General features: G+C 40.0%; 1 protein-coding gene across 2 annotated transcripts in view; it reads right to left on the bottom strand.

Annotated features, from left to right (window-relative positions):
- Window positions 1-878: 878 nt before the first annotated feature.
- The window catches only part of WNT7B (Wnt family member 7B), a 128,737-nt gene continuing 101,704 nt past the window's right edge, over window positions 879-27,911 (bottom strand). For both annotated transcript variants that reach the window (XM_074983690.1, XM_074983689.1), the window contains exons 3-4: window positions 10,752-11,023; window positions 879-1,358 (exon numbers count right to left, since the gene is read on the bottom strand). In XM_074983690.1, the coding sequence (XP_074839791.1) occupies window positions 879-1,358; window positions 10,752-11,023 (752 nt within the window). The remainder of the gene's footprint in view (window positions 1,359-10,751; window positions 11,024-27,911) is intronic.

Below are 27,911 nucleotides of genomic sequence, written 5' to 3'. Positions count from 1 at the left end.
GAAACCACGGTATCGAGCATTTGTAACCACAGTTTTGCATGATCTTATTGCTCAGTTCTGATCATTGCTTAAGGCCTACAGCAATTGAACTCTTTAGCAGTGGAGTGACAATAGATCAGTAGCATTAAAGAACCTAGGGAGAACCAAATACAAAAATTATAAAGTCCGAGTTCCAATAAGTTTACATTTAGTACAGGATTAAGACATCGCTACCCGTTAGTGCTTAGAACTTTCTGATACTATTAAAAACATAAATAATAAGTTTTAATGTTCATTCATAGAGTTCCAGTGTCACTGGCAGCTGACATGATTTTGTGAATGTTAATTTGCAAACAGATATTGAAGTTTTTCCATTTTAGTATTTTTGCCTTGCTATCAATTTTAGTTTTTGTTATACCTGCTTTTTTTAGAATTAATGTTTTTGCAGCAATACTGCCATTCTTTTCAGTAAAAGTTTCATTGTCTTTAAAAGAAAAGTCTTATCTGAACAGGGTTTTTTTGTTACTTTTTTGTAAAATATGAAAAAAAGGTGTCTTTTCTTTAAACCTCCTAGGATCCGTAATTCAGTCAGCTTCTTTCATGTGCATAACTTAAAAAATCTAAGAAGAAAACTCTACAACACCCAAATTGCAGTAAAAAACAAACAAAAGAAGAAGTTGCATGTGTTTGTTAACATCACCTTGATCCTGTTGCCCTTCTTTCCATTGCAGTCACAACGGCTAGTCAGCCCAAAATGCATCATCCTTAGATGTGTAAGTTGTGGGGAGAGATTTATTTTCCCAAAGAGAAATAGATGTGCAAAATGATGCTGTAGTTGTCTGTCATACTCCACTTTCTTCACTTGTGGTGATTTGTTCTGTTTGTTTAAACATATGCCACTATTTACATGTGAACACCTCTGTCCGCTCACTGCACGTGTTGCACTTCACAAAGCAGCACCAGTGGAACTTGCAATTACACTGCCACACTTTCGTGTACTGGTGTGTGTTGTAACCCCTTCCACAGCACATCATGTCACACCCGTCTGCATTAGGAGATGTACGGTTACAGAGCCGTCCCTGGGTACCAACGCTCCCTGTGGAAGCATCTTCCTCGCAGTAGTTGGGCGACTTTTCAATATACACCAGATCCGTTTCCATTGGTTTCTGATAACTCCTCATCTGCTTGATCTTCAGGAAGGTTGGCTGTCGTAGTCGACTGGCCCGCACCACCTCTACTTGTACTGCTGCATTATACTTTTCTTTCAAAATATATCCAATCTCTCTGAATTTTGGAAGTGTGGTCCAGCAGGTCTTAGTTGTACAGGAACCTGAAACGCCATGACACTTGCATTCCAATTTCATTCTCTCTTCAAGAACCTGTAGGTGGTTTTGTATATATAAACATATTATTGGAGAGCAAACAATATTCAAATTTGTCTATAGTTAATACTTATTAAAGCTGGTTGAGATTTTTCAAGGGCATTTTAATAAATATTCTTTTATTTGTCACAAAAACATATTTGTTCCAAGATTTTGTGACATTTATTATACAAAAATATTACTTTTCCTGCTTTCAAATAACCTTTTGAAAGTACTTTTTAATTTTTTAAAATCAATATGGGCTTTTATGGGAGAAGAGCAGAGCTGAGGAAGGACCCCATCTTGTGGTTATGCTCACCAAAAAATCATTTGTGAAATCTTATTTTGAAAATGAAAAATAGTAAAAGAAAAAATTTAATGATAAATTTTGGTTTTTGAAATCTTGATGCACATTTTTTCAAAAAAGGTTAATAGGATAAAAACAGAATTTTTAAAAATATTTTGATCAGCTCTTACATTCACTGGACACTTCATGTGAAATTGCTGAGGCATCTCTGCTCATTATATGCTTAAAACATCAACTTATATGTTCATCTACTGACCAGCCAGCTCCCACTCTGCCTTAAACGCCACCGTCAGTAACACTGCCCTCAGTTGATCTAGCCTGAGAACAAGTAGTGGCTGGCCATCAACATGGTCCCTGCACCATGCAAAATGAGATCCCATGAATCAGTCCCATGAATCTAACAGTCCCATGAATCTAAGAGTCAAACACAAAGTTAAACAAAAACATGTTTATTATTTATTAATATTTATGTTGCACCAGTGCCTAAAGGTTCCAGTCCAGGAATGTGGCCCCCTGCAGACAGGAAACATATCTAGGGCTCAGTTTTGACTTTCCCACAGTCCCTAGCAAAAGGCTGCATGTTCTTGGATTGTCTCTGGAGCAAACCCAAAGGCAGCTTGAGAGTGTTTGGACACAAGTGATAGCCTAGGTACACCCTGCTTTGCAGTCTGAGTACCCTGTGCCTGGCACATTTGTGGCACAAGATACTTTGTTCAATGCACAAGTGTAGCTACACTATTCAGTTCTTTTTTTGGGGAAGAAGAAGGGAGATGGAGAGAGCAGATGTGGAACTGCTCCCTGTGCCTGGTGCAGGTTTGCAGGGGGAGACAGCACAGAAGATCAATAGAGGCTGTTGGGCTTGCTACACTTCTACCACATATGACTCTTAAAGCCATGGTGCAAACCTGGCCGCAGCTTGGCCCACAATCATCAGCAAGTTTTCATGTTATGAGAATCTAGATCTAATAATAAAATAAACCAGTCTTTCTCTCTGGTGTATCTGCAGCAGGATGAGAGTCAGGAAATATGATCTCCCCAGCTCCACTGAAGCACTAATGCAGCCCATCTCCTTCAGTGGTTTCACAGCAGATCCCAGACCATGATTGAAATGGGCAGAGGATAAAAGGGCCGAAATCTGAGTACAATAGCATAATGGAGCAGAGGGCAAGCAAAAAGTGCTTACTGCTAAAGAATAAGGCCTTAAAATAAATGCAGTAGAACTTTGGTTAGCCCTGCAAATAGAGGGCACCCTCCTGGTTGTTTAAGTTTCACTTAAATTGTATGTTTTCTTTTTCCAAATTTCTGGGGTTTCATTATTAAAGAGAATATCTAGCTTTGTTTCTCTTCTGCCAACATACAATAGCAAATACTAGCAGGCCAAGTATCTGGCTCCCAACTACCTTAAGATCCTTGAAGCCAGCCACAGACTGAGTCACTGTCAAGTTACCCCATCATTCTTCTGAGGTAGATCAAGTAGATTTCCAAGAAGGCTACTGTGTCAAGCTAGAGCTTCTTCCAGCCCTGGGTTCCAATTTGCTTTATGTGGTCATTGCATTCTTCCTTAAGGGTAGGGGTTTTGTGGTGACCATGGCCAAAACTTCTTTTCCCCCTTGACTGTTGAACAGTATGTTGAGAGCCTGCCCTCTCTATCACAGAGGCAGTAGCACTTCATTAGTGTTGGATGTACAAGTTTTGTGGTGTCTTTTGGGATATTTCCAAATTAAAAGTTCTATGTCAATATGAAGGTCTGATTTTTTTTCCAGTGGCCCTTAATTCTACCTTCAATTTTATTGTGTACATTTTGTACCTGCAAATAATCTATTATCATTTAGACATATACACACATCCATTAAAAAGGAGCATTAGTCATGGCTGTGAGCACTGGTTGACAAATACGAAACCAGACCAGTCCTGAACCCCAGCTTCAGCCATTCATCAACATATCCACAGTTATCCACAATAACCTGGTAGAAAAAAATCATACACAATTATGGACAGAAATCTACAGCCGATGGAGATTTTATACCGTCTTCGCCTTAGGTCACTGTAGAATCTGCATGCCTTCCAGTTGTGCATTAAATGACTAACATCTGTCACCACAATTTGTTCTGTCTTATGCTCCCTCTCTTCCTGGGAGAATTGTGTGTTCATTGTAGTGTTTTGCTTTTAAATGTACATGTTGCTGTGTGTTTGTTATTGGAGAAATCAAGGTACACAAAGCGTATCTTGCACTTGGAGCGGAAAGAGATGAGGGTCCTCATTATTCTGAGCTCCTGGAAGAGTTTGTATCAGTCTCAGACCTATCCTCAAGAACATTCCCTCTCACAGACGAGTCTTGCGGAAATGACCATTGTACCTAAAGAGGGGAATTGTTGACCCATGTACCCTGTCTTGAGCATTACTTGATCTTTTTGATACACTGGACCTAGACAACTTCATTTTCACACCTTGCTACTTGATATGCAGAGTGGTGCTGAATCTTGCCATTTTATACTAGGTCTTGCAGTACTTGGTGTTTTACCTGAGCCCCAGATCCTAGGACATGTTGTTAACAAGAATCTCCACTTTTCTTTCAAAATTTGTTGCCAGGCCTTATGATACTGGAGGAAACTTGAAAAATGTAACACTGAAGGCTTGAATGCCCAGAAGATCCTAAAATGTGTTAAATTGTGATTTTTAAACAAATCTCATGATTTTGGGAGGAGGGGCACTGGTTTTTGAAGGGTTGGCGTTTCAACCATGTATTCAGGCCCATAATCAGGTAGTTAAATTGCTAGCTGCTATCATTTCTGCCCACAGTTATTTGTGGGTGCAAAGTTTTGCCCACAAAATTGGAAGCCAGAGAGTCTAAGGCGGCTTGTGTTCAGCATTTATATTCATGAAAAGCCTAATTCTCACCTTTGAACACTGAGTGGTATCTTGTTGCTTGAATACCCTCACTGGCTTCCTACTGGTATAGTCAGATGGTTCTGAAGATGAGCAAAGGGGGCAGAATCAGGCCTGTGTACTTGCTACTGACCTTAAGAACAACTGTTCCTATTTTTCTGTCTGATTTGGTTTGTCTCAGCAAAATACTGTAGATCTGACCCTGAACCTGAAAGGTACTTATTTACTAAGATTTAACACACTCTGCCAGGTCGGATGCCTGATTATAGATTAAAAATCATTAGCTTGCGTGACTCTCTCCTTGAAAAATTCCATTTGTCATATGTCAGGATTTCATATCTAACCTTGAAGAGTTGACAGCAAGATCTACTTCCCAAACCAAATTCCCATCACTTGAGTTGCAGCCTCAGACTAATATCAGAACACTTTCCATAAGCAAGCCACTTTAGGTCCAATAGGGCCTTGCCAAGTAAAATTTTCTAACTACTACTGCTACTGTAAGACATGGTTTGTGACACATAATGGCAAAGCTTTTTATTCTACAGATTTTGCAGCAATATAAATCATATAGTAAAATGCAGTTTGGAGTGTTTTTCTCCTCCAGTTCAATAGACAAGCTTTACATGGAGAATTATTGTGGGGTTCTCCCTCCTTTCTGACTGAATAAAAATCAAAATAAAATGCCCCCCTTCCCCCTAAAAACATATTGTACATTTCAAATCTTGGCCCAAGGGCATTATATCAGATACAGTTTCTGTGCCTGTTAAAATCCTATCTGGATAAGATACATAAAACAATACTAATATTTTGTGTGCTTATTTTGGCTTGGACTTCTTGGTTTGTGCTTTCCTTGGTGGAAAAGCACATTTTTGGACCAGATGTTGAATGTAACACAACTCATATTACTTTTAACTGCAGTGTTAAAAGAAATAGAAAAACTGTTTCAGTTTTCTATTAAAAATATGCAAGAGATCGACTCTTGCCATTGGTAATACTCATCCAGAGAGAGAGATGGATTCTGACTCTTTATACTAATGTCTCATCACTTCCCCTGAGACTGGAGAGGTTGGGGCCCCTACAGCCCATGAGTTATACTACAGGAATGGTTACTGTCTATACGCTTGTCTCTGAACAGGTCTGAAGTTAGTAATGCCATCTGATTGCCTATCTTAAGGAGCATCTGCTATCAGGCAGCTGACACACTAACATTTTATTGAATAATAGAAGATCACATAGTAATAGCTTATGTAAGTTGAGTGATGTGCATTTCCTGTCTGATATGATCTGGCATCAGCCTGAAGAATATAGATCTTCTAGCCTGACCGTTGCTCCTTATGTTTTCCTAATCAGACTCAGAGCTGCCCTCAACCCCCACCGCTCAGTCAAGCAATACTTAAATTTTGTGTTACAAGAGAATATAACAAAGCCATTCCATTATTTCAACCCTGTCTCACTTCCTGGTGAAAATGATCCATTCCTCCATCACCCAAAGTCTCCTGTTTACTGGAGAAATGAAAGAAGGCTCAAAAAACTGCTGCCCATCCAACAAGGGCTGCTCTTGCCAGGTACATGGATGGGGCCTAGAGCCTTATCCTCCAACATCTATAATTGTTTCCTGCAGATAGCTCTTTCTTGCAGATAGGTCTCTCTTGGAGAGTTTCTCTAGCAGGTTAAAAAAATAATAACTTCTGAGGGGGGAAATATGTCCCAGCATTGACCAATAAACCATTTAGAACTAACTAAAAATTTCTGAAATTCAATTTTTCAGTGACTTATTTCTAGACGTTTCAGATTTTGGGGGGGGGGGTCCCCCAGACATACATACACATAAAAATGTGTTTGATATTTTAAATTGAATTATGTATGTCTAGTATTTCAACAAGCTATACAGCCATAAGCCTGTTCAGTTTATCTCTAGGGCTACATCTACACTAGAGAGTTTTGTCAACAAAAAAACCACAGTTTTGTTGACAAAATTCATGGAGCATCTACATACAAAATGCATTGACAAAACTCAGCACTTCTGCCGAAAGAGGCCTGCCTCTTCGGAATGAGGAATGATGCCTTTGTCAACAGTTTCTGTCAACAAAAAAAATGCATAGACAGTCGGGGGTCGGGCGGGCCGCACTTGACAGATGGGGCTTCCTGTCCACTGGGCAGCCCTGTTTGCTGAGCTTCCAGCTAGCCAGTCTGTCAAGAGAGTGGCCAGGCAGTCTGGCCACTCTCTGTTGACAAAGTAGGTAGCTCTTTTGATCCACTTTTGTGTGTGGACGTGATCCGTCAACAGAAGTTTTGCTGGAAGATCTCTTCCAACAGTAACTTCTGTCAACAGATCACTATAATGTAGATGTGACCACGTTGTTTTAAAATTATAAGCTGTATAAACTATTAATATGGAAACATAGATACAAAAGCTTATTGATGAATCTCCAGAAGACGGGTATGTGAATTCTGAAGATGATCCAGTCATTCCACGAAAACATGAGAGGAACCATCCAATATGACGGCGCATTATCGGATGCTTTCAGAATCAGGAGCGGCTTCAAACAAGGATGCGTGCTTGCTCCGACATTGTTTGGGATCTTCTTCACACTCCTCCTGAAGCATGCCTTTGGATCTTCAACAGAGGGCATCTTGCTGCACACAAGATCTGATGGAAAACTGTTTAACCTTGCAAGGCTGAAAGCGAAGTCTAAGGTGCAAGAAGTCCTCATCAGAGACATGCTGTTTGCAGACGATGCTGCTGTAGTGTCTCACACAGAAGACCAGCTTCAAAAACTGCTGGATCGGTTCTCCAAAGCATGCAAGGACTTTGGGCTTATCATCAGCCTAAAGAAGACAAACGTACTCGGTCAGGATGTTGCTGAATCCCCATCAATCAGCATTGACAACTATACGTTAGAGGTCGTCCACAAGTTCGTTTACCTCGGGTCCACCATCACTGACACCCTGTCGTTGGACACTGAGCTAAATAGGAGGATCGGAAAAGCGGCCACAACTCTGTCCAGACTCAGCAAGAGAGTGTGGAATAACAACAAGCTGTACACTCACACCAAAATGCAAGTCTACAGAGCCTGCATCCTCAGCACCCTCCTTTATGGCAGCGAGACTTGCACCCTGTATGCCCGCCAGGAAAAGAGGCTGAACGTCTTCCACTTGCGCTGCCTCAGGCGCATCCTTGGAATATCATGGAAGGACAGAGTGACCAACACTGCCATCCTTGAGCAAGCTGGAATCCCAACCATGCACACCCTCCTCAGGCAGCGTCGACTCCGCTGGCTTGGCCACGTCCAGAGGATGAACGATGGAAGGATTCCAAAAGACATCCTGTATGGTGAGCTAGCCTCTGGCAAAAGACCTCCCGGACGCCCCCAGTTGCGTTACAAAGATGTCTGCAAGAGAGACCTCAGAGAGGTAGACATTGAGCTGGACAACTGGGAAGATCTAGCAGATGACCACAGCAGATGGAGGCAGGGGTTACACAAGGGCCTTCAGAAGGGCGAGTTGAAGATCAGACAGCTAGCAGAGGAGAAGCGAGCGCACAGAAAGCACAATAAGGACTTGCCAGACACCCACTACATCTGCAAGAGATGCAGCAAGGACTGTCACTCTCGTGTGGGTATTTATAGTCACAATAGATGCTGTAAATGAAGTCCTCAATTGAAACTTTAAAGGGCGCGATCCATAGTCTATGCAGACTGAAGGATGCCTACTACTACTATTTATGAACATTCATTTGAATAAAACCATGTTGACAACACTCACAACCCTTTTTATGCATTGTCTACAATCATTCATACAATTGGTACCTTTGGAGTTTGTGAGAATGGTTGCAGAAAGTTAAATCCTCACAAATATCAATGCAAATGTATTTTGTTGAAAATTCCTTCCATAAGTATTCATGTAGCTGCTAGAAAATGCTTGGGTTACTTTCCTCCTGTTTATGAAGTCTCAATTCATGTTGTTATTTTTATTTGCTTAAGAAGAGAGGCAGTGTGGGTTACCCACTAGGGCAGTAGACAGGGAGTCAGGAGCCCTTGACTCCATGCCTAGCTCTGTCCACTGACTTGTGGTGTGACTTAGGGCAACTCCCTGCAGCTCTCTGCCACTCACACCTTCTACCTCTCATGATTATTTAAATATTAAGTTGCTTGGGCAGGGACCATCTACTAACACTGTCTAAGCACCCAGGATCCCGCTATCAGCTGGTGACTCTAGATGCTACTATAATACAAATAAGTCAGCGATGGGCAACCTAGGCTAGTGAGTGGCTGCATGAGTGGCCCACCTTCATCTCAGTGGGTAAAATTGTCACAAACAAGACAGTCTCCTGGGATAGGATAGGTTTGCTAACTGTGCCGACTGACTTATAACAGCACTTTGGCTGCAGAGGGATGCACGGCTCTCACAGTCAGTGTTGTGGGCAATCAGCACACACCTCACTTCCTGTGCCTTTGCTTTCCGTGCATGTCACTTTAGTGATACTGGTAGGAAAAATGCTACACGAATGGAAACCAGTGGAATCTGGCAAACCTGTGCATGGGCAATGGTAAATAAAATGTCTCACAGGCCATACACGGAACCCTGAAGACCTGCCTGTGGTTCACAGGCTGCAGGTTACCTGCCACTGAACTAACTTCTTCACTTCAAAAATTCAATGACTAACTTCTATTATTCTGTATGCACACCCCAATGAATGTCTTCTGAGACATATTAAGCACTGAAGAGACAACCAGCCTCAGACCAGTTGCACCAACTTGGCCTGGCACCACATTCTGGCTGCCTTGTCCCTGTCTTCTTCAGCCAGGACAACTTTCAGGTATAGTGCTTTACCGCTTCCAAGGATGACTTCCATCATGCACGTCAGGTGATTTGCCTCCCACATTCTGCCTATGACATAAAAATGTCCAGAGGTGCCCCTCCCTCTCCCTTTCCCCTAGCTGTATAAGCTCTGGATTCTTTTTATCTACTCCAATCTGAAGAAGTGCTGAAGAAGCTCATTACCTAATAAAATAAATATGTTAGTCTTTAAGGTGCTGCAGGACTGCTTGTTTTTTGCAGTGCCCCTCTGTTTAGGAATTCCTGACTCCAGTTCCAGTTCTGGATCGTTCACTGAATTTTTTTTCTCTTTCTTTCTCTTGCTTTTACAGAACGAATTTTGAAAACATACATTTGCAAAATGACTGGACATATTGTACCTTCAGTTTTTGTACAGCGCTTCCATTGCAATCCCTGCAAATTTCATGCATGGATCAAATGAAAATTGCATGTCTTTGAAAATACAATAAGTACAGGAATTGCTTCAGTCTCCATTAAAAATGGGAAAGAAATTTGAAAAGCATAATGTCAGATTTTTTGTCAGGCCTATCTATGATAGACTGAAATTCTATTTCTGTACACTAGAATACATATTACAATTCAATTCATACAAAAACTTCATTTTGGAAAATGCATACCCTGGTTTCTTAGGTTGATAACATTTTAAAAGGTTTCACAAAATGTCTTTTGAACATGGCGGTGTATGGTGATAGAAGACAAATTTTAACTTTTAAAGGGTAAACATTTGGAGCTAGGGAATTATATCTTCAACTGGCATAAATTGGCATAGTTCCATTACGTTTATGGTTTCATTGGCAAACAGCTAAATTATGATTGTAGACCTTTAACTATGCATCTTTTTCAAAAGATTAAATAACACTTGTCCTAGTGATCATGTGGTTATATGCATTCCACCAATGTGAAACTGACAGTTATGCCTTTGCGACAAAGTATGTATTTGATTAAAGGCATAGTTGAAGCAGCATTTTGCCTTTGTGTGGGATGAGTAAAACTACTGGAGCTGTTGGAGTCCAGCAACATAAGACATTAGAGAAAATGCAACTCTTTAGCACTTTCTATGAAAGTTCCTGCAAGATCATGCTTAATTTCAACAAAGCTTGGAAGAAGGCCTAAGGAAGCAGGAAAGGTTAGAGGTGCATAAACTATGGAGTAGTCAATAGAGCATTAACATACATTCATTTCTGAATCTGTAAAACAAATTCAGGCATTAAACAACATCAGATGACATTTGAGATGGGTGTAGAGGGACAGTCTAGAAGGAGGGTGAAGACTGGGGGCATTCCTCATTCTGACCAGTCCCACTTAAGTTCAGTTGCCTATTGAGAGCCACCCCACCCTTGCCAGAGTATGTTTTCCCATTCCCTACAAGACTAGAATACCTTTCTTCCAGCCTCATTGTTGTGCAAGTTCATCAGCCTCCGTGCATTCTTTTTAATTTCTCGTGCATCAACAAACTTCCTGGAGAATTCAATGCCGTATCTGATATCCGCTGAGCAGCCTCCCCATTTCCAGCCCTCTTCCTGGTTGTAGTAGCCCTGTTTCTCTCGGTCACAGCCACAGTTGCTGAGGTTGCCCTGGCTGCAGGCAGCAGTAACAGCATGTGCAACCCCAGCAGCGGTAATGGCATAGGTGAATGCTGCTTCCCTGCTTCCTGTGGAGAGAAATCAAGAGCTAATGGGTTTGGATGAAGAAAGTGCTTACTACAAAGTACATCCATTATGTAAGGTAATGCATTAAGTCAGAAGCAGGAGGGTAGTATTGTCAGTAACCTGTACGCTTCTGTCTTTAAAAAGTTATGGACATATTTAAGTGTTTTGCTAACCTGAGGGTCTAGTGACCAGCTACCTACACACCATTCCCCTGCCTTCTGGGTCCCAGCCATGTTCACCTATCGGTTAGATTGAAGGCCCTTTAACAAGGAGTTCAGTTGAGGGAGGGGGGGGGGGCTGCACTATTTGAAGCATTACAGTATTGCACCAGGGTTAGAAAGACTGTTTATCCCAAGATTGTTTACTAAGCTGAGGCCAGGGACTGTGAATGGACTTCAGGTGGGTTGCAGGCCAATAATTACCAGGGATGCTAGTAATTCCCCCAGTGTGCTGGGAAAGCTTGCAAAGGCTTCAAAAAATATAATGGCCATTAAGATGGAGGCTGTGTCAGGACCAGGCTAGGCCGTATGGAGAAGGCTGACCATACATCCTTCTTAGAGTGCATGTAGATCTGGTCAGTGAGGCTGAATACTGATAAGAAGCTGAGATGCTCATAAGATGTAGATTTTTAGAGTGGTGGATTTTTAGGCTGGGTATGGTCTGTTGTTTTGTCTAGTGGAGCTGACTTTTATTTGCTGTAAATTTTGCCTTGATAAAGCTGCAGCCTTTCCCCAGTAATTCTCTGAATCCAAATTCTGCAGTATCTTGTTGCTATGTGTTCAGAGTGTGAAACTGCTGGCATTTTGGAACACTGTATATATGATAGATTGAGTCCAATAAGAGTTTTCAAAAAGAACACTTTGGCATACTGTAGTGCAAAGGCTATCTTAATCCTCACAAAGTTTAGTAATGGCTTTTATGGTATTGCTACGTGTCCTAACTAAGTGGTATCTTTTGAACCTGCGTATATGAAATGATGCCTCATCACTCCAATGGACACTGAAAAACAAACAAGAAATACAGATAACAAGAGTTAAATTAAATACAGTAAACTCTTTTACATCCAGCATTCTATTATCTGGAACTCTCAAATAAATGGTATTTTAACAACAAGTAAGTTTTAGTTATGTTTTCCATAAGTACAGTATAGTAAAAGTAAATACAAATAAATATAGCAAATGCAGTATAAGTTTACAGTGTACAATACTACTGTTGTTGGTAAATAAAGTGCTCTGCGTACATTTTTGTTTCTTTCTTAATATCTTATCTTGTTTCTCTTTAGTGTATTATCTGGAATCTTTGAATATCCAGCAACCTCCCAAGTGCCAGAAAATGCCAAAGAAATCTAAATAGTTTGCTCAGACATTTTTGGAAAAAAAAAAAAAAGTTTGGATTTGTTGTTTGAAATTGCTTTCAGTCATACATCTCCAGTGTATCTTTTATGATTTAGTATGTTCAATAGCTGAACATACTCATGCTGAACAAAATGCCTTTTGCTGCTCATCCTGAGAACAGAGTCCTATGTGCTACTATAGAATAGTGTTTCTCAACCATTTTTTATAAAGTATCCCTTTTTCAAAAAACACTGTGAGTACCTCCAGACTTCTCTCAGATACCCCTAAGAGCTATGAGGAGTGAGGAGTAAGGGGACTTCAAAGTTGCCCTGGCACTTCAAAGTATCAGCGGGTGCGCCATGGCTAAATGCGTGCCGGTACTTCGAAGTTTAAAACTTGGACGCTGCTCCGGGGCGGGAATTTGCTTAATGATGTGCTACCTATGCACAGCATCACTTCATTGGTAAACTCCCAACACCCTGATTACCATCCTTCCTTCGAAGGAAAGTGGTAGTGTAAACAAGCCCATATTTCGGTAGCACCTAGAGGCCTTCAATCAAGGCCTCACTGAATTGCTGAGCCCCAGGACAGTCACCCCCTTTGCCCATTGTGTTGGCAGGCCTCTAAATGGCTTGTAGGGCACAAAGAAAACTGGGCAAATTGGAGAATCTTTTTCATTAATTATTCCAAGGTGTTTGGAGACTATGGAAGTAATGTCATAGAAAAGCCAATAAATAAATTCCTCTCAGATTGCAGGAGCAACGTCACATCCACCAACTATTATATTCACCAGGAGATGGACTACAAGCAGATGTCAAAAAATATTTTTAAAGCTGAAGTCTTAATACACATCCAGAGCAGAAGATATGCCGTTTTAGAGAGTCCACATTGTCCCTGATCTGTCCAGAAGCTTTCACAGGCCTTCAGGTCAGTTGTGGTAAAATGAAGGATAATCTGTATTCTCTCCCCTCTAACCCTGATCATCTTTTAGTGCAGAAGGAAGTTTCTTTCCTCCATGTGAGAGCCATCCCGATGATAATTAAGAGCAGTTATTGTATAGTACCACCTGAGAACCCCACTGACAAGATGAAAGGACAATTGTTCCACCTCAGTACAGCTCTAGAATACAACGGACTCATTTCTGGCTTGTGGAGTTAACTCCTTTAGCATGTTAATGTGTCACACCCTGCACAGAATGGGATTTTGCAAACACAAGAGGTTGCAAACATTAGGCTAAACCAGTGTGTTAGCAACCATCTCAGCTTTTGTGAGCATCAATAACCTTTTATCGCAAACCGTAAGTCAGAGAAAAAAATCAAGGTAATTGCATTAATACTTTGATTAAACTAGCCCAAACCATTGCCCCTCCCATAAGTCTTAAGGTATTATTATATGCCTAGTAATGAAACTTGAAATAATGGTTGTTACCCTGGGATACCATCATTGTTAGGGGAAACAAGGTTAAAATACTTTGTGGGTGTCAAGGAAGAGCATGCAATTCCTAATTGCATTTTAAAAGCCTAGAATGCAAATAGAGATAGTGTTATCCAATAACTCAGCTAGAACATATCTATCAACACAGCCTAAAATGAATTTAATCTTTTTAGGTCCAGGCAATAGGAGGTGGTGACACCTTGAAATTTACAAAGGCACGCAGGATTTGCTGTGTGCTTGCACACTGGATTACTTACCCTTCTCTATGGGTGTATTTCTCAACATTTGCAGTCTAACTGCAATTTTTGAAAAGTACAATAAAGAAATCACAGCTATATTACACTTTCTTCTTATTTTCAATTGATTTGAAGAAATAAAGTCTGACAAAGACTTCAGTTCCCATTAACATACATGAATTGTGATCAGAAAGGGTAGGGATATAGGCTCAGTATTTTCCACACCCAACTATTTCTGGCAGATAGGAGGAGGGCGGTCTGTTCTTTTATTGGAGTCTCGGACCAGCTTATAGCTTGCACCTAAGTTATGTAATTCTGAGTAACTTTTAAACTGCTAATGTAGCACTAAGCTAAGTACTGTATGGTCCATTGTGGCAAATTGTTGCAAGTTCAATAATTGCTGTAGTTGACTGGATTGTAGTGTACATATGTACTTCAGTGTATTTTCATAGTAAAACCACACTCAGCAAAGGCTTATATATACAAAATAATACTTTGATCTTTCAACTATGGGGAGGAGGGGCTGGGATTTGAGTTAACTGTTTAACAGTTACAGACTACTTTTACAACTTATTTTCCTAAATATTTATTTTTCAAACATGATTCAAAGATTTGTTTAACCAGAAGTTGAGTAAATTATGAATGCCACTGAGGATAGTCCATTATGACAACATAAAGTATTAGACTGTGCAATGTATAGCTTTCAGCTAGTAATTTTTTAATGTTGTATTAACCATAGCAGAAGAGGTATACATTGACTTGATATAATTTAATTTGATTAGTAATGCTGTTTATTTTAAAGCATTTTTGAGATGTCTATCAATTTAAATTTTCACAGATGTAAAAATTATGGATTTTAAGTATTTTACATGTAAATTTTCACTGTTGTGGGAAGTTATGGGAACACACTATGGGGGGGGCAGAAGAATAGCTTTTATTATCATAGCTGTTGAAAGTAAAAAAACTCAATACTCTTACACAAGTTATCAGCATCGTGTCGAAGTTCAAACTTTCTTAAATCAAACTCAAGTAAGTTCTCAAGCAGCATTTTTCTTTCTTTGCCTATGTATACACATTGGGCGCTGCTAATTAAGGCAAACATACTGAACAAAATTAATTCAAAAGCTATTTGTATAATCCACAGTGCTATGATACATTCCTGTAAAAGTTAGTTGGATGCAGTACTGGACCTTGGTAGGAGGTCAAGTTTATTGCAAAATATATCCCTTTTCACATATCCTTTTGTCTTCTCTGCCAGTGGAAGGGCCAGGAAGAATTCTGTTTTATTTCTTATGGGTAACCTATAGGTCTAAAAATCTAAACCAAAATTCAACAACAGCATAGAAGCAGGGATGTGTGATTGCATGCAAAATTAGTGCATTTCATAATGGTCTGACTGATGTTTTATTAACCATTAGATAACTAATCATGTATTAATTTAATAATTACATATACACCATTAATTGATACAATTAATTATTATTTAATTAAATTTATTTAACAGTAATTTATAATATAATATAATATAATTATAATTAAGCACGTTAGAAATTTCCAAAGGGAATATTCAAAAGTCCTTCGGGAGCTTGATGTAAAGATCACAGAAGTCTACAGAAATGTTTCCATTATCCTCAGTGGGCTCTGAATCATGTCCTCCTGCCCCTTGCATTTTAAGTCATTTATATATAGGACTAATCCAGCAGCACTTTCATCTAAAAGATTGACGTAAGGATGGACAGAGAGATAGACAATAATATATCCCTTTAGACCACATTCTCCCTTTTCTCTGTCAACATGTGCTGTATCCCCACAGTCAACAGCCACCTCAACCACAATGTGGTCTTAATGTGATGTTAGAACCAAAGTTAAGGGAAACGGTTACACTACAGTCAAATAATTCAACATTGCAAGAACTATATAAGCAACACACATATTCTTTATTCTGTTCAAAAGCCACATAGTGAGTTACATAGACTTGGGGAAGATCAGTCTGTTTAAGTGTTAATTTCAGGAGGCCTAATTTCTGATCAGGCGAAGAACAGTTGAATTAAGGTTGCGCATTGTATCTCAAAGAAAAAGATCAAAGCTGCGCAGCTTAATAGTGCTTATGCCAGTTTATGAAAAGAGTCATATAACCATTGCCAAGTTTGGAAAGGTATACTCCCCCACAAGTCAGTACCTACTGACCCCCAGTATTGCTGTTGCATCTTTCCTTTCAAAAAAGTAATTAAATCTGTTGAAATAGACCTTTAACTGAAAAAAACTCAAACAACTACAAATGAATAAACTCATAAAATAAAATACACAGACCTCGACAGTGGAGATCAAGGTAAGTGACCCCAAATTTCCTGACAGACAAGGATTATTTTGCCTCTTATATATCAATGACCACTAACTCCGAACTGCAATGGAATTCTGATCATTTGGAAACTAGTTCTCAGAACAACTCTTTCTGCTCATGCCTGTTCAGCTGCTGAGACAGACCTGCCATCTGCACCCTATTTGCTGCTCCTGGTGTTTTTCATTGTCAGTGACTAGATGGGCATATGCTGCTCCTGACAGTGCAGAACATGTGTCTTTAACACAACAGATGAACTTCATGTGGATTGTATAGATGTTACCTGGACAGATTGCCAGACGCTTCTGGATTGAAATCTAAAATTCACTCCTAGTTGCAATATGGCATAACCGATCAGCCTTTATGTTATACTATTCCCCACAACCACCGCCAACACCACCCAGTTCCCTGTCCTATAGTCTTTACCCACCTGCTTTAATATGAATTATCTCCAGGCATGTCGTCATAGCTGGAGGTATAATTTTCAACTCAGGCTAAAATGAGCAGAGTAATCAGCAGGAAGGACTGGCCACCCAGAGTATGTACCACAGATTTCAGAAAGGATTGTACTCAAGGTCACTAGCCCATCCATCCTGCCATGCAACCATATCTACGCTGCTATTGTTAGTGCAGTCACTCTCACTGAGCTAGCATGGGTGAGGTCAATGGGTGTTTGGTGCTGGTACTTGCTGGTACTGAGTACCAACATTTCAACAGCCCCAGCCCTGGGATTGATTTGGGGGTCGGGGTTGGGAGCCAGGTAAGTACCGGTTCCTCTTTGCTTTTAACCAAAAAAATAAAAAAAATAAAAGCACTGGGTGAGTGGAGTGTACCTACTACACATATAATTCCTACTCCAACTCTAATGTAGATGTACTTTGTCTCAAAAATATTTTAGATGCTGGTATGAAGAATTTAATCTGCTGAACAAGAACTTTGGAGCTGATGATTTTAATAAGGCTTTATAGAGTGGTCAGTGAAATTTTAGGCAGGCTAAGTATGGATCTCTTGCATGTAGAAGGCACTTTTCTAGTCAAGATGTGTGTTACATTACACTGCTTTCTCTGTTCACTTACTTGACAGTGTATGGCTTGAAGTGCGGTATGCTTGAACTTGATATATCAAAAAGGTTTGCCAAAATGAACGACTTGAAAATGCGGCCCAACATCTGTGAGTAACTCCTCTCAAATCCTGTGTCATGCAAACTTTGCTACTTGATATGCAACAGCTGAAGTTCAAAAACAAAATATCAGTAGTAGTCCTTTGAGACTGTTTCCTGTTTAGTTCAAATAAATCTGCGCTGAGTTTGGACAACTGGCTGTTAGGAGTTTCATGTGCTCTTAGTGGGTCCTTTGCATTCTGTTCCTTGTATTTATTGCAAATTTCACGCATGGATGAGCACTGCAAACAATGCTTAGCATTTCAAACCTGAGGCTGTGGAACATAATAATATGACCGCCTATGTACAGGATTGCACCCTATGCAGTATTTTCATCCCTGGAGTCCCAGTAAATGTTTATGTTTGGAGATGATGTGTTTTTTTGTTGGCTTCCCATCTAGAATTATTCTCTCAAATAAGTGGGCAATTTTGTGTTCCTTGTTTGGGGTTCTCAGACTTTCACCATCGTTTTCACCATTTACAGGTCCTCTTATATCTACTCTAAGAACCTGCTTGCTATGCCTGTGGTGTTCACACTTGCGTTCTTTTCCCTGCTCATGATTATTTTCTAATCTTAACGTGATTTACACAATAGCCTCTGTTATATATTGTCCATTAATTTATGGAATTCATGGGCTGTTTCTAACCCAAATAATTTGTCTTCAAACTGTATTCATTAACCCACTCACAACCAAAAGCTATTTTCAACATTTCTCTTTAACCTGTGCATAATTCGGTTGTATTTTAGTCTGCATGCTGGGAGTTTGTTATTGGGTGGATTTTATTTCACAGTTCATGTGAACTAGGTGAAATAGCTATGAATTCAGTTTTTTTTTTTAAAATATACATAAGAGAATTGGGTGCTTTTAAAAATCTCACCCCCTAAAATACAGACCTTCAGACTTTCACTTGCTGTTGCAAACTGTTCCTGTGAACCCAGTCTCATTCCTACAAAAGAAGTAATTTGCAATGCAAAGTTTGATCCAAAAAGCACTGCCGCTTTTCTTTGTCAGACGTTTATCAAAACATGGTGCTAAGCAGTCTTTTAAAGAATGAAAGGGTCCATGACTCAAAAAATATACAGTGCCTAAAGTGTAAGATGAAAGATTCCAGATACATTGTACTATTGAGAACAGTCTGTGCAGAGTGTCCCAGTCACAGTCTGCTGTGTTTTTACAATGCTGGTAATACTGTTAAAGCATAATTTGTGAAGTAGTAGCTGGAACAGGGAGCGATTCCTGCACGGCTTCTATTCCTAGCTCTACTAATGACTTGCTGCAGGGCTTAATGTTTCTACAGCTAAAATTTTGAAATTGGCTGTTGGTTTGAGAGGCCTTTGGTTTTTGTTGCTTGTCCACTTGAGACATCTGATTTTAAGAGAGAAAGAAATGTGAGCCCTATAAAACTTTAGAGAGGGACAAGGTGGATGAGGTAATAGCTTTTGTTGGGCAACTTCTACTGGTGAGAAAGATAAGTGCTTGTTCTTATACAGAGCTCTTCTTCAGGTCTGGGAAACATACTCAAAGTGTCACAGTAAATACAAGGTGGAACAGATCCTTTGGCATAAATAGCACACATTTTAAGGAACCTGCCAAGATAAAGTGGCCTGTAACACTCGTCCAATCGTGGGGGGAAGGGGGAGAAAAGAAGCTGGGAGGGGGTTGTGAGTGTGTTATTGTAATAAACCATAAATCTAGTGTGTCTAGTCAGTCCATGATTTTTAGTATCTAGCAAAGTTGTGAATTGAACCGCAAGACTCATTTTTTTGAACGTGTTGTGCAGGTTTCTTGAAGATGGGTACTGATGGGTCAGCTATGCAGTGAACCAATTTCGAAAGGTGTTTACCCCAGGTGACAGGATGCTCTTGTTTTTAATCATTTTCCTATGTAAGTTTATTGGAGAGGGCAGTGTTTGGCTGGTTTCAGCCACATACAGTAAACTCATTCATATCCGGCAGCCCCGGTACTGGGAGGTTGCTGGAAATTCAAATATTCTGGATAATAGAGAGGTATACTGAGCAATGCATAACACTAAAGAAAAACAAGATTAGATATTAAGAAAAACCAAAATGTATGCAGTGTGTTTCATTTACGAACAACAGTAGTATTGTACACTATAAACTTACTCTGTATTTGCTGTATGTGCTTGTATTTACTTTTGCTATACTGTACTTATGGAAAATGTAACTAAAATTTACTTATGGTTAAAATGCCAGTTATTAGAGAGATCTGGCTGATAGAATGCTGGATATGAAAGCGTTTACTGTAATAGTTATTAGAACAAGTGGGGCATTGTAAGCATGAAAGCTTGTCTCTCTCTCACCAGCTGAAGTTGGTCCAATAAAAGATATTGTCTCTCTAATATCCTGGGACCAACCCAGCTACAACAATGCTGCATACTAAAACATTTGGGATAAAGTAAGGCCAAATGTTATGATAATAATAAATGTGCCCACTCATTCAGTATCAACAATGCTTACAACCATGTGAATACTCTCTGCATGGACGGTCTCTTTTTGCACAGGCATTTCACATGGGAAAAGGACAGAAAACAGAATTTTAAAATACAAAAATCTGGTTATAATGCAAATAATTAGCAGGAGCTGTGTCTAGACTAGACCCGAACTTTGAAGGGGGCATGGTAATTAGGGTGTCGGGAGATTACTAATGAAGCACTGTGGTGCATGTGCAGCACTTTATTAGTCAAAATCTCCCCTGCGGCAACTTCAAAGTGTGAAACTTTGAAGTGCCGGTTTGCATGTAGCTGCAGGTCAGCTGCGGGTACTTCGAAGTGCCCACGCTATATCGAAGTCCCTTTACTCCTTCGAAGCTCGGGGCTAGTCTAGACACAGCCAGGGGGACTCAGAGCAGCTGGTGTACTTTTAACCCCATTTTTTCAGTGGATTAGTTTTCAGGTTGGTCCTGTTTCCTTAAAAACCCTGTTGCTTTTTAAGAGGGCCATGCTGATGAGATACCCACCTCACTGAAGTTAATGGGAGATCCATGTGAGAGGGGCTCATAGGATCAGGTTCTCCATCAATTAAAAAAAGGTTAGGTTGTGTATTCTACTTTATCCTAAATGAAATTTGATTATAGGTGAATTGCTATGAACCCAATCGTGAAAGGTGCTGAGCAATGCTAACTCACATTAATTTTAATGGGGACATCGACCCCCATCATTGGCTCATCTTGTTTGGTCTGTGTGCTTAATCATAGAATCATAGAACACTAGGGCTACGTCTACACGTGAAGCCTACATCGAAGTAGCCTATTTCGATGTGGCGACATCGAAATAGGCTATTTCGATGAATAACGTCTACACATCCTCCAGGGCTGCCAACGTCAATGTTCAACATCGACGTTGCGCAGCACCACATCGAAATAGGTGCAGCGAGGGAACGTCTACACGCCACAGTAGCACACATCGAAATAAGGGTGCCAGGCACAGCTGCAGACAAGGTCACAGGGCGGACTCAACAGCCAGCCGCTCCCTTAAAGGGCCCCTCCCAGACACACTTGCACTAAACAGCACAAGATACACAGAGCCGACAACGAGTTGCAGACCCTGTGCATGCAGCATGAATCCCCCGCTGCAGCAGCAGCAGCCAGAAGCCCTGGGCTAAGGGCTGCTGCACACGGTGACCATAGAGCCCCACACGGGCTGGAGAGACAGCGTCTCTCAACCCCCCAGCTGATGGCTGCCATGGAGGACCCCACAATTTCGACGTTGCGGGACGCGGATCGTCTACACGGTCCCTACTTCGACGTTGAACGTCGAAGTAGGGCGCTATTCCGATCCCCTCATGAGGTTAGCGACTTCGACATCTCGCCGCCTAACGTCGAAGTTAACTTCGAAATAGCGCCTGACGCGTGTAGCCGTGACGGGAGCTATTTCGAAGTTAGTGCCGCTACTTCGAAGTAGCGTGCACGTGTAGACACAGCTTAGGACTGGAAGGGACCTCGAGAGGCTATCGAGTCCAGCCCCCTGTCCCAATGGCAGGATCAAGTACTGTCTAAACCATCTCTGATAGACATCTATTTAACTTGTTCTTAAATATCTCCAGTGATAAAGATTCCACACCCTCCCTTGGCAATTTATTCCACTGTTTGACCACCCTGACAGTTAGGAACTTTTTCCTAATGTCCAACCTAAACCTCCCTTGCTGCAGTTTAAGCCCGTTGCCTCTTGTTCTATCCTCAGAGGCCGAAAAGAACAAGTTTTCTCCCTCCTTCTTGTGACACCCTTTTAGATACCTGAAAGCTGCAATCATGTCACCCCTCAATCTTCTCTTTTCCAAACTAAACAAGCCCAGTTCTTTCAGCCTTTCTTCATAGGTCACGTTCTCTAGACCTTTAATCATTCTTGTCGCTTTTTTCTGGACCCTCGCTAATTTCTCCACATCTTTCTTGAACTGCGGTGCCCAGAACTGGACACAATACTCCAGCTGAGGCCCAACCAGTGCAGAGTAGAGCGGAAGGATGACTTCTCATGTCTTGTTCACAACACACCTGTTGATGCATCCCAGAGTCACGTTTGCTTTTTTTGCAACAGCATCACACTGTTGACTCATATTTAGCTTGTGGTCCACTATAACCCCTAGACCCCTTTCTGCTGTACTCATTCCTAGACAGTCTCTCCCCATTCTGTATGTGTGAAATAGATAACTTTAATTTAATTTATTTTAAATCATTAACATTTAATTAATTTAAACAATAGCAATGAATCTAGAGTGATGCATACTATGCAGAGACCCTATTTTTTAAGTATTCTTCACTGCCATTTGCATGATGTCATCTTTTTTCCAGTATTATATTATGTTATGTGCAACTCAGATAACATATTCTTTGGGGCAGAGGTCCTGTCTTTAGTCTTCTGTAAATCACCAGGCACACCTGCATGCTTGCTGCCGAAACATGTAAAATAATAACACCTTTTAAGAAGCTCACTGAATTATGGGTAGTTTTAAATATCACACTGCAGTTTCTAGGCCTGCTAGTGTGTTGTCAGAATGGAATGGCCACTCCAACACCAACATGCCTTATTTATATGGATTTTGGTCAAGTCACTAGTGTTACTTGAATAGATGTGTGCAGTGTCTTTTAATGGTCCAGTACAATTGTTTCCATTTGTGTTGCAGTGGTAACAAAGGAACTCAACTGAATTTGGTGTTCTGGTGTACTAAGCACAGTGTGTAGGAGAGACAGTCTTTGCCACAAACTTCTGGCAATCTGAATAGACAAGACATACAGAAGGTGCTAGAAAGGAAATATTATTTTTTTCACAAAGAGGGAACTGAAACAGACATTAAGACCTCTATCCAGCCAGGAAAACTGTGTGAGCACATTAAAAGGTCCACTTATATGATTCTCTTTGCAGGATTGGGCTCAATGTTACTCAGAATATCAGTAATAAAGCTGGGAATTGAAGCCAGATTCCCCGAGCTCCAGTCCTATGTCTTGAGCACAAAAACATCCATTCTGTCAGGAGGAAGGCTAATTAAGGAGAGGAAAAATGGCCAGTGGTTAAGGTACTAGCCTAGAACTTAGCAGACCTAGGTTTAATTTTCTGCCTGCCACAGACTTTCTGTGTCATCTTTGGTAAATTACTTGACTGCATGCCTCAGTTACCCATCTGTAAAATAGGGATAATAGCACTGCCCTGCATCTTTGAGCCATTGCTAAAATAAATCCATTGAATTCATATGTTGATGGGAACCATATGAATCTTTACCACTATGTAGCTTAACTTGCCAAAATTTTTTTTAGAGTCCATAAAGTCTTAAACCAAAGTGAACAAATATGTAGCACAATCATTGACAAGCACAGGAGCAATGTAAAAGTGTAGTTATTACTTGAAATGGTGAAAGTTGGAATTAAAGGTCATGGTAACTATTTAGAGTTTTTGAATACTACATGTGAACTGATGGAATTTCCTTTTAGGGCTCGTCCAGACTGCACATACTTTTGAATGAAGTGCCTTGCTTTGCTATACAAAATATAAAGACAAACAAACAAAAAAAAAAAAACAACTATGTAACTGTGGTCTCCCCATCAAAGGTGTAATACAATGAGAATTTAGAGTGCTAAGACAATTCAAGGCATATGACTCATTTTCTCAAAGGTAGATAGTCACTGCATTTATAGTATATATGTGTATTGAACATACTACTCTTTTGTTGACATGCAGTTAGCAGTAGGTGTTTCAGATAAATGTATTTTCAGACAGAGCTGAACTCATTTTTGCACCTGCTGAGAATTTAGTGCTTTGTGTGCATAGAATTTAAATGTTTAATTGGTGCGATGGAAAATTTGAGTTAACTCCTGGCAGTAGTTAATTTACTGCAATATCTGTAGCATTTCCTATTCTGTGTATAAGAAACAGGAGACTATCAATATGTAATCAATATAACATGGCTGATTCTTGTATGCACTAAGATCTCATCACACATTCAGGCAGTGTGAAGGGTCCATAACATGAGGGTACATTTAATTGCTAGAGTGGTGTAATAGTGCTTTAGTGCAAATGACAATTTAGCCCCAAATACTGATAGCATCCTTTCTGTCCTAATATTACTACATTATACTGTGTTATATCTTGTTTTGGAAAATAGAAACAGAAAGGTCTCTATTAGTTTTAATAATTAGGATGAAAAGGCTATGCTACATATGACACTTATTTTAGTAAATTTTCCTAGCTTGTTATAATTCTAGTGAACTTACAAAACTATTCAGGTGTTTGTGCTTGAATCATTCTCAAATTTCCTTAGTAGCTAATTCTGAATTTTTTTTCATTAACACTGTGTTGTGGATAGTCAATTGGTTACATAAGTTACATTGTATTGTTTCAACTGCTTGTTTGGCTACGTCTAAAACTACAACAGCATGACATGTAAATTTTACAAACGAACGCTCTTACATTTGAGCTTTCGATCTGTTAACTTCTTAGGAGTTCATTGTAACTGAATCGAATTTTGTGGAAAGCAAGCAAAAAGGGTTAGGAATATAGCCAAATCAAAATTTGCTTTCAAATTAAAAAAAAAAAGAGTTGTGGAACATTTTTCCCGCTTTAGAAAATATAAACATAACATTTCCCCAGTTTTAAAAGAATAAATATACCATTCATTACTTTGAAAAGTTCCAAATTTTTGGATAGGCATCCCAAAATTTGGCTCAAAGGGGTAGCCATGTTAGTCTGTAGCTTCACAAAAAAACAAGCAGTCCTGTTGCTCCTCAAAAACTAACAAGGGGGGGTGGGAGGGAGGGAGAAGAAGGGAGAAAAGGGGAGGGAGTTCTATTAACTCCTCTGTTTTCTTATTTTTACTAAAAAATCTGATGAACTGGGTCTTACCCATGAAAGCTCATCATCTAATGAATAAAATTGTTAGTCTTTAAGGTTCTACAGGACTGCTTGGTTTTTTTTACCTCAATATATGGGTGCTAATCCTACTGATTTGCAAAATGGGTCTAGAAATCTCACAAGCAATTTTTTTTTCAGTACAGTAAACTCGTATTTATCTGAATGGCATGGATGATATCCAAAACACAGACAATCAGAGGTTTAGACAGGGAAAAGTGCTACTTTGAGCTTCAGTTTCACTGTAGGTAGGCCTACACTAGTTAATCACTTGTAAATAGAAACAAAGAGGAGACAGGTGGCATTTTAAAGACTACCAAATTTATTAGGGCATAAACTTTTGTAAGATACAACTCATTTCCTCAGATGCTTGAAAAGAAAAGAAAAAAGGTGGGAATACAGAGATAGGAGTGTGACATCAGTGCTAATTAAATCAGAGTGGATGTGGCTCATCTCCAACAGTGAAGAGAAGGTGAGAGTACCTGACGGGGAAATTACTTATGACAGGGAGCAAGGCAGGCCATGTTTCTGGTTAAATCTATTTTGGTGGTGTCAAATGTACATATTAATTCCATCTCAGTAGTTTCCTGCCATCTCAAAAAACATGCAGTCCTGTAGCACCTTAAAAACTAACAAATCTATTTATTAGGTAATGAGCTTATAATAGGTCAGGTAATTGTTGTCCAGGTTCAAACAGGGACAGCAATTACCTGATCCATTATAAGGGCTCTTTTACATACTTTGATGTTTTATCTACCTCTTAACTTCCCACCCCACAAAGCCCCTCACCCCACCATCTGTCTGCTCTTCTGATTTGCCAACCGTGATAACAATTTTTCTGATTTGTCAACATCGATAGCAATTTTTGGACCTCTGTGCTTTATACATTGAGTCTGTTCTGGTATAGCTATGAACTGAAGAAATGGGTCTGTCCCATGAAAGCTCATTGCCAAGTAAGTTATTTTGTTAGTCTTTAAAGTGCTCCATGACTGCTTTTTCATTTTGATAGAATACAGATGAATACGGCTACCTCTCTGTCTGCTGGTTTTTGTATGCTGACATTCTTGAGGCCTGATTTTTGTCCATTTATTCTTTTGGCAGAGACAGTCCTGTTTGTCCAATGTGCATGGCAGAGGGGCATTGCTGGCACATGATGGCATATACTAATTACATCATTAGCTGTGCAGTTGTATGAGTCTTTTATACTATGGCTGATGTGGTTAGGTCCCGTGATGGTATCACTAGGGAAGATGTGTGGTCAGAGCTGGCAATGGGGTTTGTTGCCAGGGATTGGTGTCAGAGGTAGTGTTTCTGTTGTGTGGAGTGTAATTGGTGGTGAGACTGGGGGGCTGTCTCAGGTTGGGAGGCTGTCTGTAAGTGAGGATTGGCTTGCCTCTCCAGGTCTCTGAGAGCGAGGCATCATCCTCTACGACAGACTGTAGATGGTCATGTGTAGGAAAGGTAGCTGGAAGCTGTAGGTAACAGCTAGTGGTGCTGTGTAGCTTTCTTAGCTTCTGAGTAGCTGTGTGGCTTTGCCAATCAATTTCTTCACTTCTCTAGGTAGGTACTGTAGTTTTAAGAATACTTGATAAAGATCCTGTAGGAGTTTGTCTCTGTCTGAAGGATTGGCACAAAGGTATCTCAATTAGTTTTGTAGCATCTATTAGTGCTAATCAGTCACTTTGTATTTCTAAGGTTTACTACTTTGTACTTATTAAAGAGTGAAATTAAAACTTTGAATGTATTGACACAAAAAATGTATTAAAATTATATCCCTTGTGGTTTTAATACAATTCTGATATTTTAATAACTTCGACTGTCAGATTTTTTTTTTACTCTTAATGCTTAATACTTTGTGTTTATTAAAAAGTACAAAGCCATCATGCTGAGAAGTAAGTTGAGAAGCTATGAGCTATAGGTCTATATGGAGGGTGCACAGTGGATTCAGATAACTGGGATATTTGGATAAATGGGCGTAGGCTGTATTTCAGCTCCTGAGCTTTAGTCCCGACAGGACTTGGAAATGACAGGACTCACAGAACAGTTGTTTGAATATTTTCAGACTTAATGAAAACAGATGGGACTGCCTCTTACTTTTTCTGGATCCCTAGCTGTTATTATTTCATATCAATTACAATTTTTTAAAAATTATTTTGGCAGCATCCAGGTCCGCATTGTACCTGATATTGTACGAACACAGAATAAAAAGATGGTCCCTGCCCCTCTTTTGCAATTTCAGACAAGAGACAAGGAGGTCCTTTAATTAAACCATTAGAAGGATCAGGAAACAACATTCTAGTCTGTACAGAACTGCCAGATGTTTTTCAGGCGAAATATCTCAGAAGTGGAGATGAGGCTTACTTTAACCAAACCTCAGATGCAAACACCCTAGAACTTCATGGTGTTCAGACTTGGATCCAGTCTTTGTGGCATGACCCCACCTCTTGCCAGAAATAGAATACACCAGCCATTTCAGAGATACACCAACAATTAAATAATTGGTTTTATATTAACACCACCTTCCAGCCGCTGATTAAATAACCATTATTTTAAAAAGTTTTAGCAAGTGTCTGTATGCCAAACCCACAATTACGGTTAGAGATGGAGCTGACTCAAAACGCCACACACTCTCAATAGCCCCACACTTTGGTGACATTTGTCTCCAGATCTGAACTTTTCAGCTGACCCCTTTCTCGATGATGGGCCAAACCAAAAGCCAGATCTGAACACCACTGAACTCTGGGAAAGTTCAAATCCATCTTTTGTGGTTCAGGTTGATCTCTAATTAAAACAAACCATTTTGAAAGGCAAATGTCTTAAAACCAAAACAAAACAAATGTGTCACGTGAAAAGTCTGGCTTAGGTTACTTTGTACTGAGTTGTGTTTTATTCTCTCATGTGATGTAATGTTGTTCTGTGTACCATAAAGTGACAGTGTGCCCATGCTGTTGTAAAAAATACTCCTGGCGACCACTTTGAATTTAACTTTGTACAAGATACTGTACACAGGAAAATAACCTAAGCTGTGTAAAAACC

The sequence above is a fragment of the Carettochelys insculpta genome, chromosome 1 (assembly GCF_033958435.1).
Source record: "Carettochelys insculpta isolate YL-2023 chromosome 1, ASM3395843v1, whole genome shotgun sequence".
NCBI lineage: Eukaryota > Metazoa > Chordata > Testudines > Carettochelyidae > Carettochelys > Carettochelys insculpta.
The sequence above is the reverse complement of the archived record's forward strand: the minus strand, read 5'-3'. Positions and strand labels throughout refer to the sequence as shown.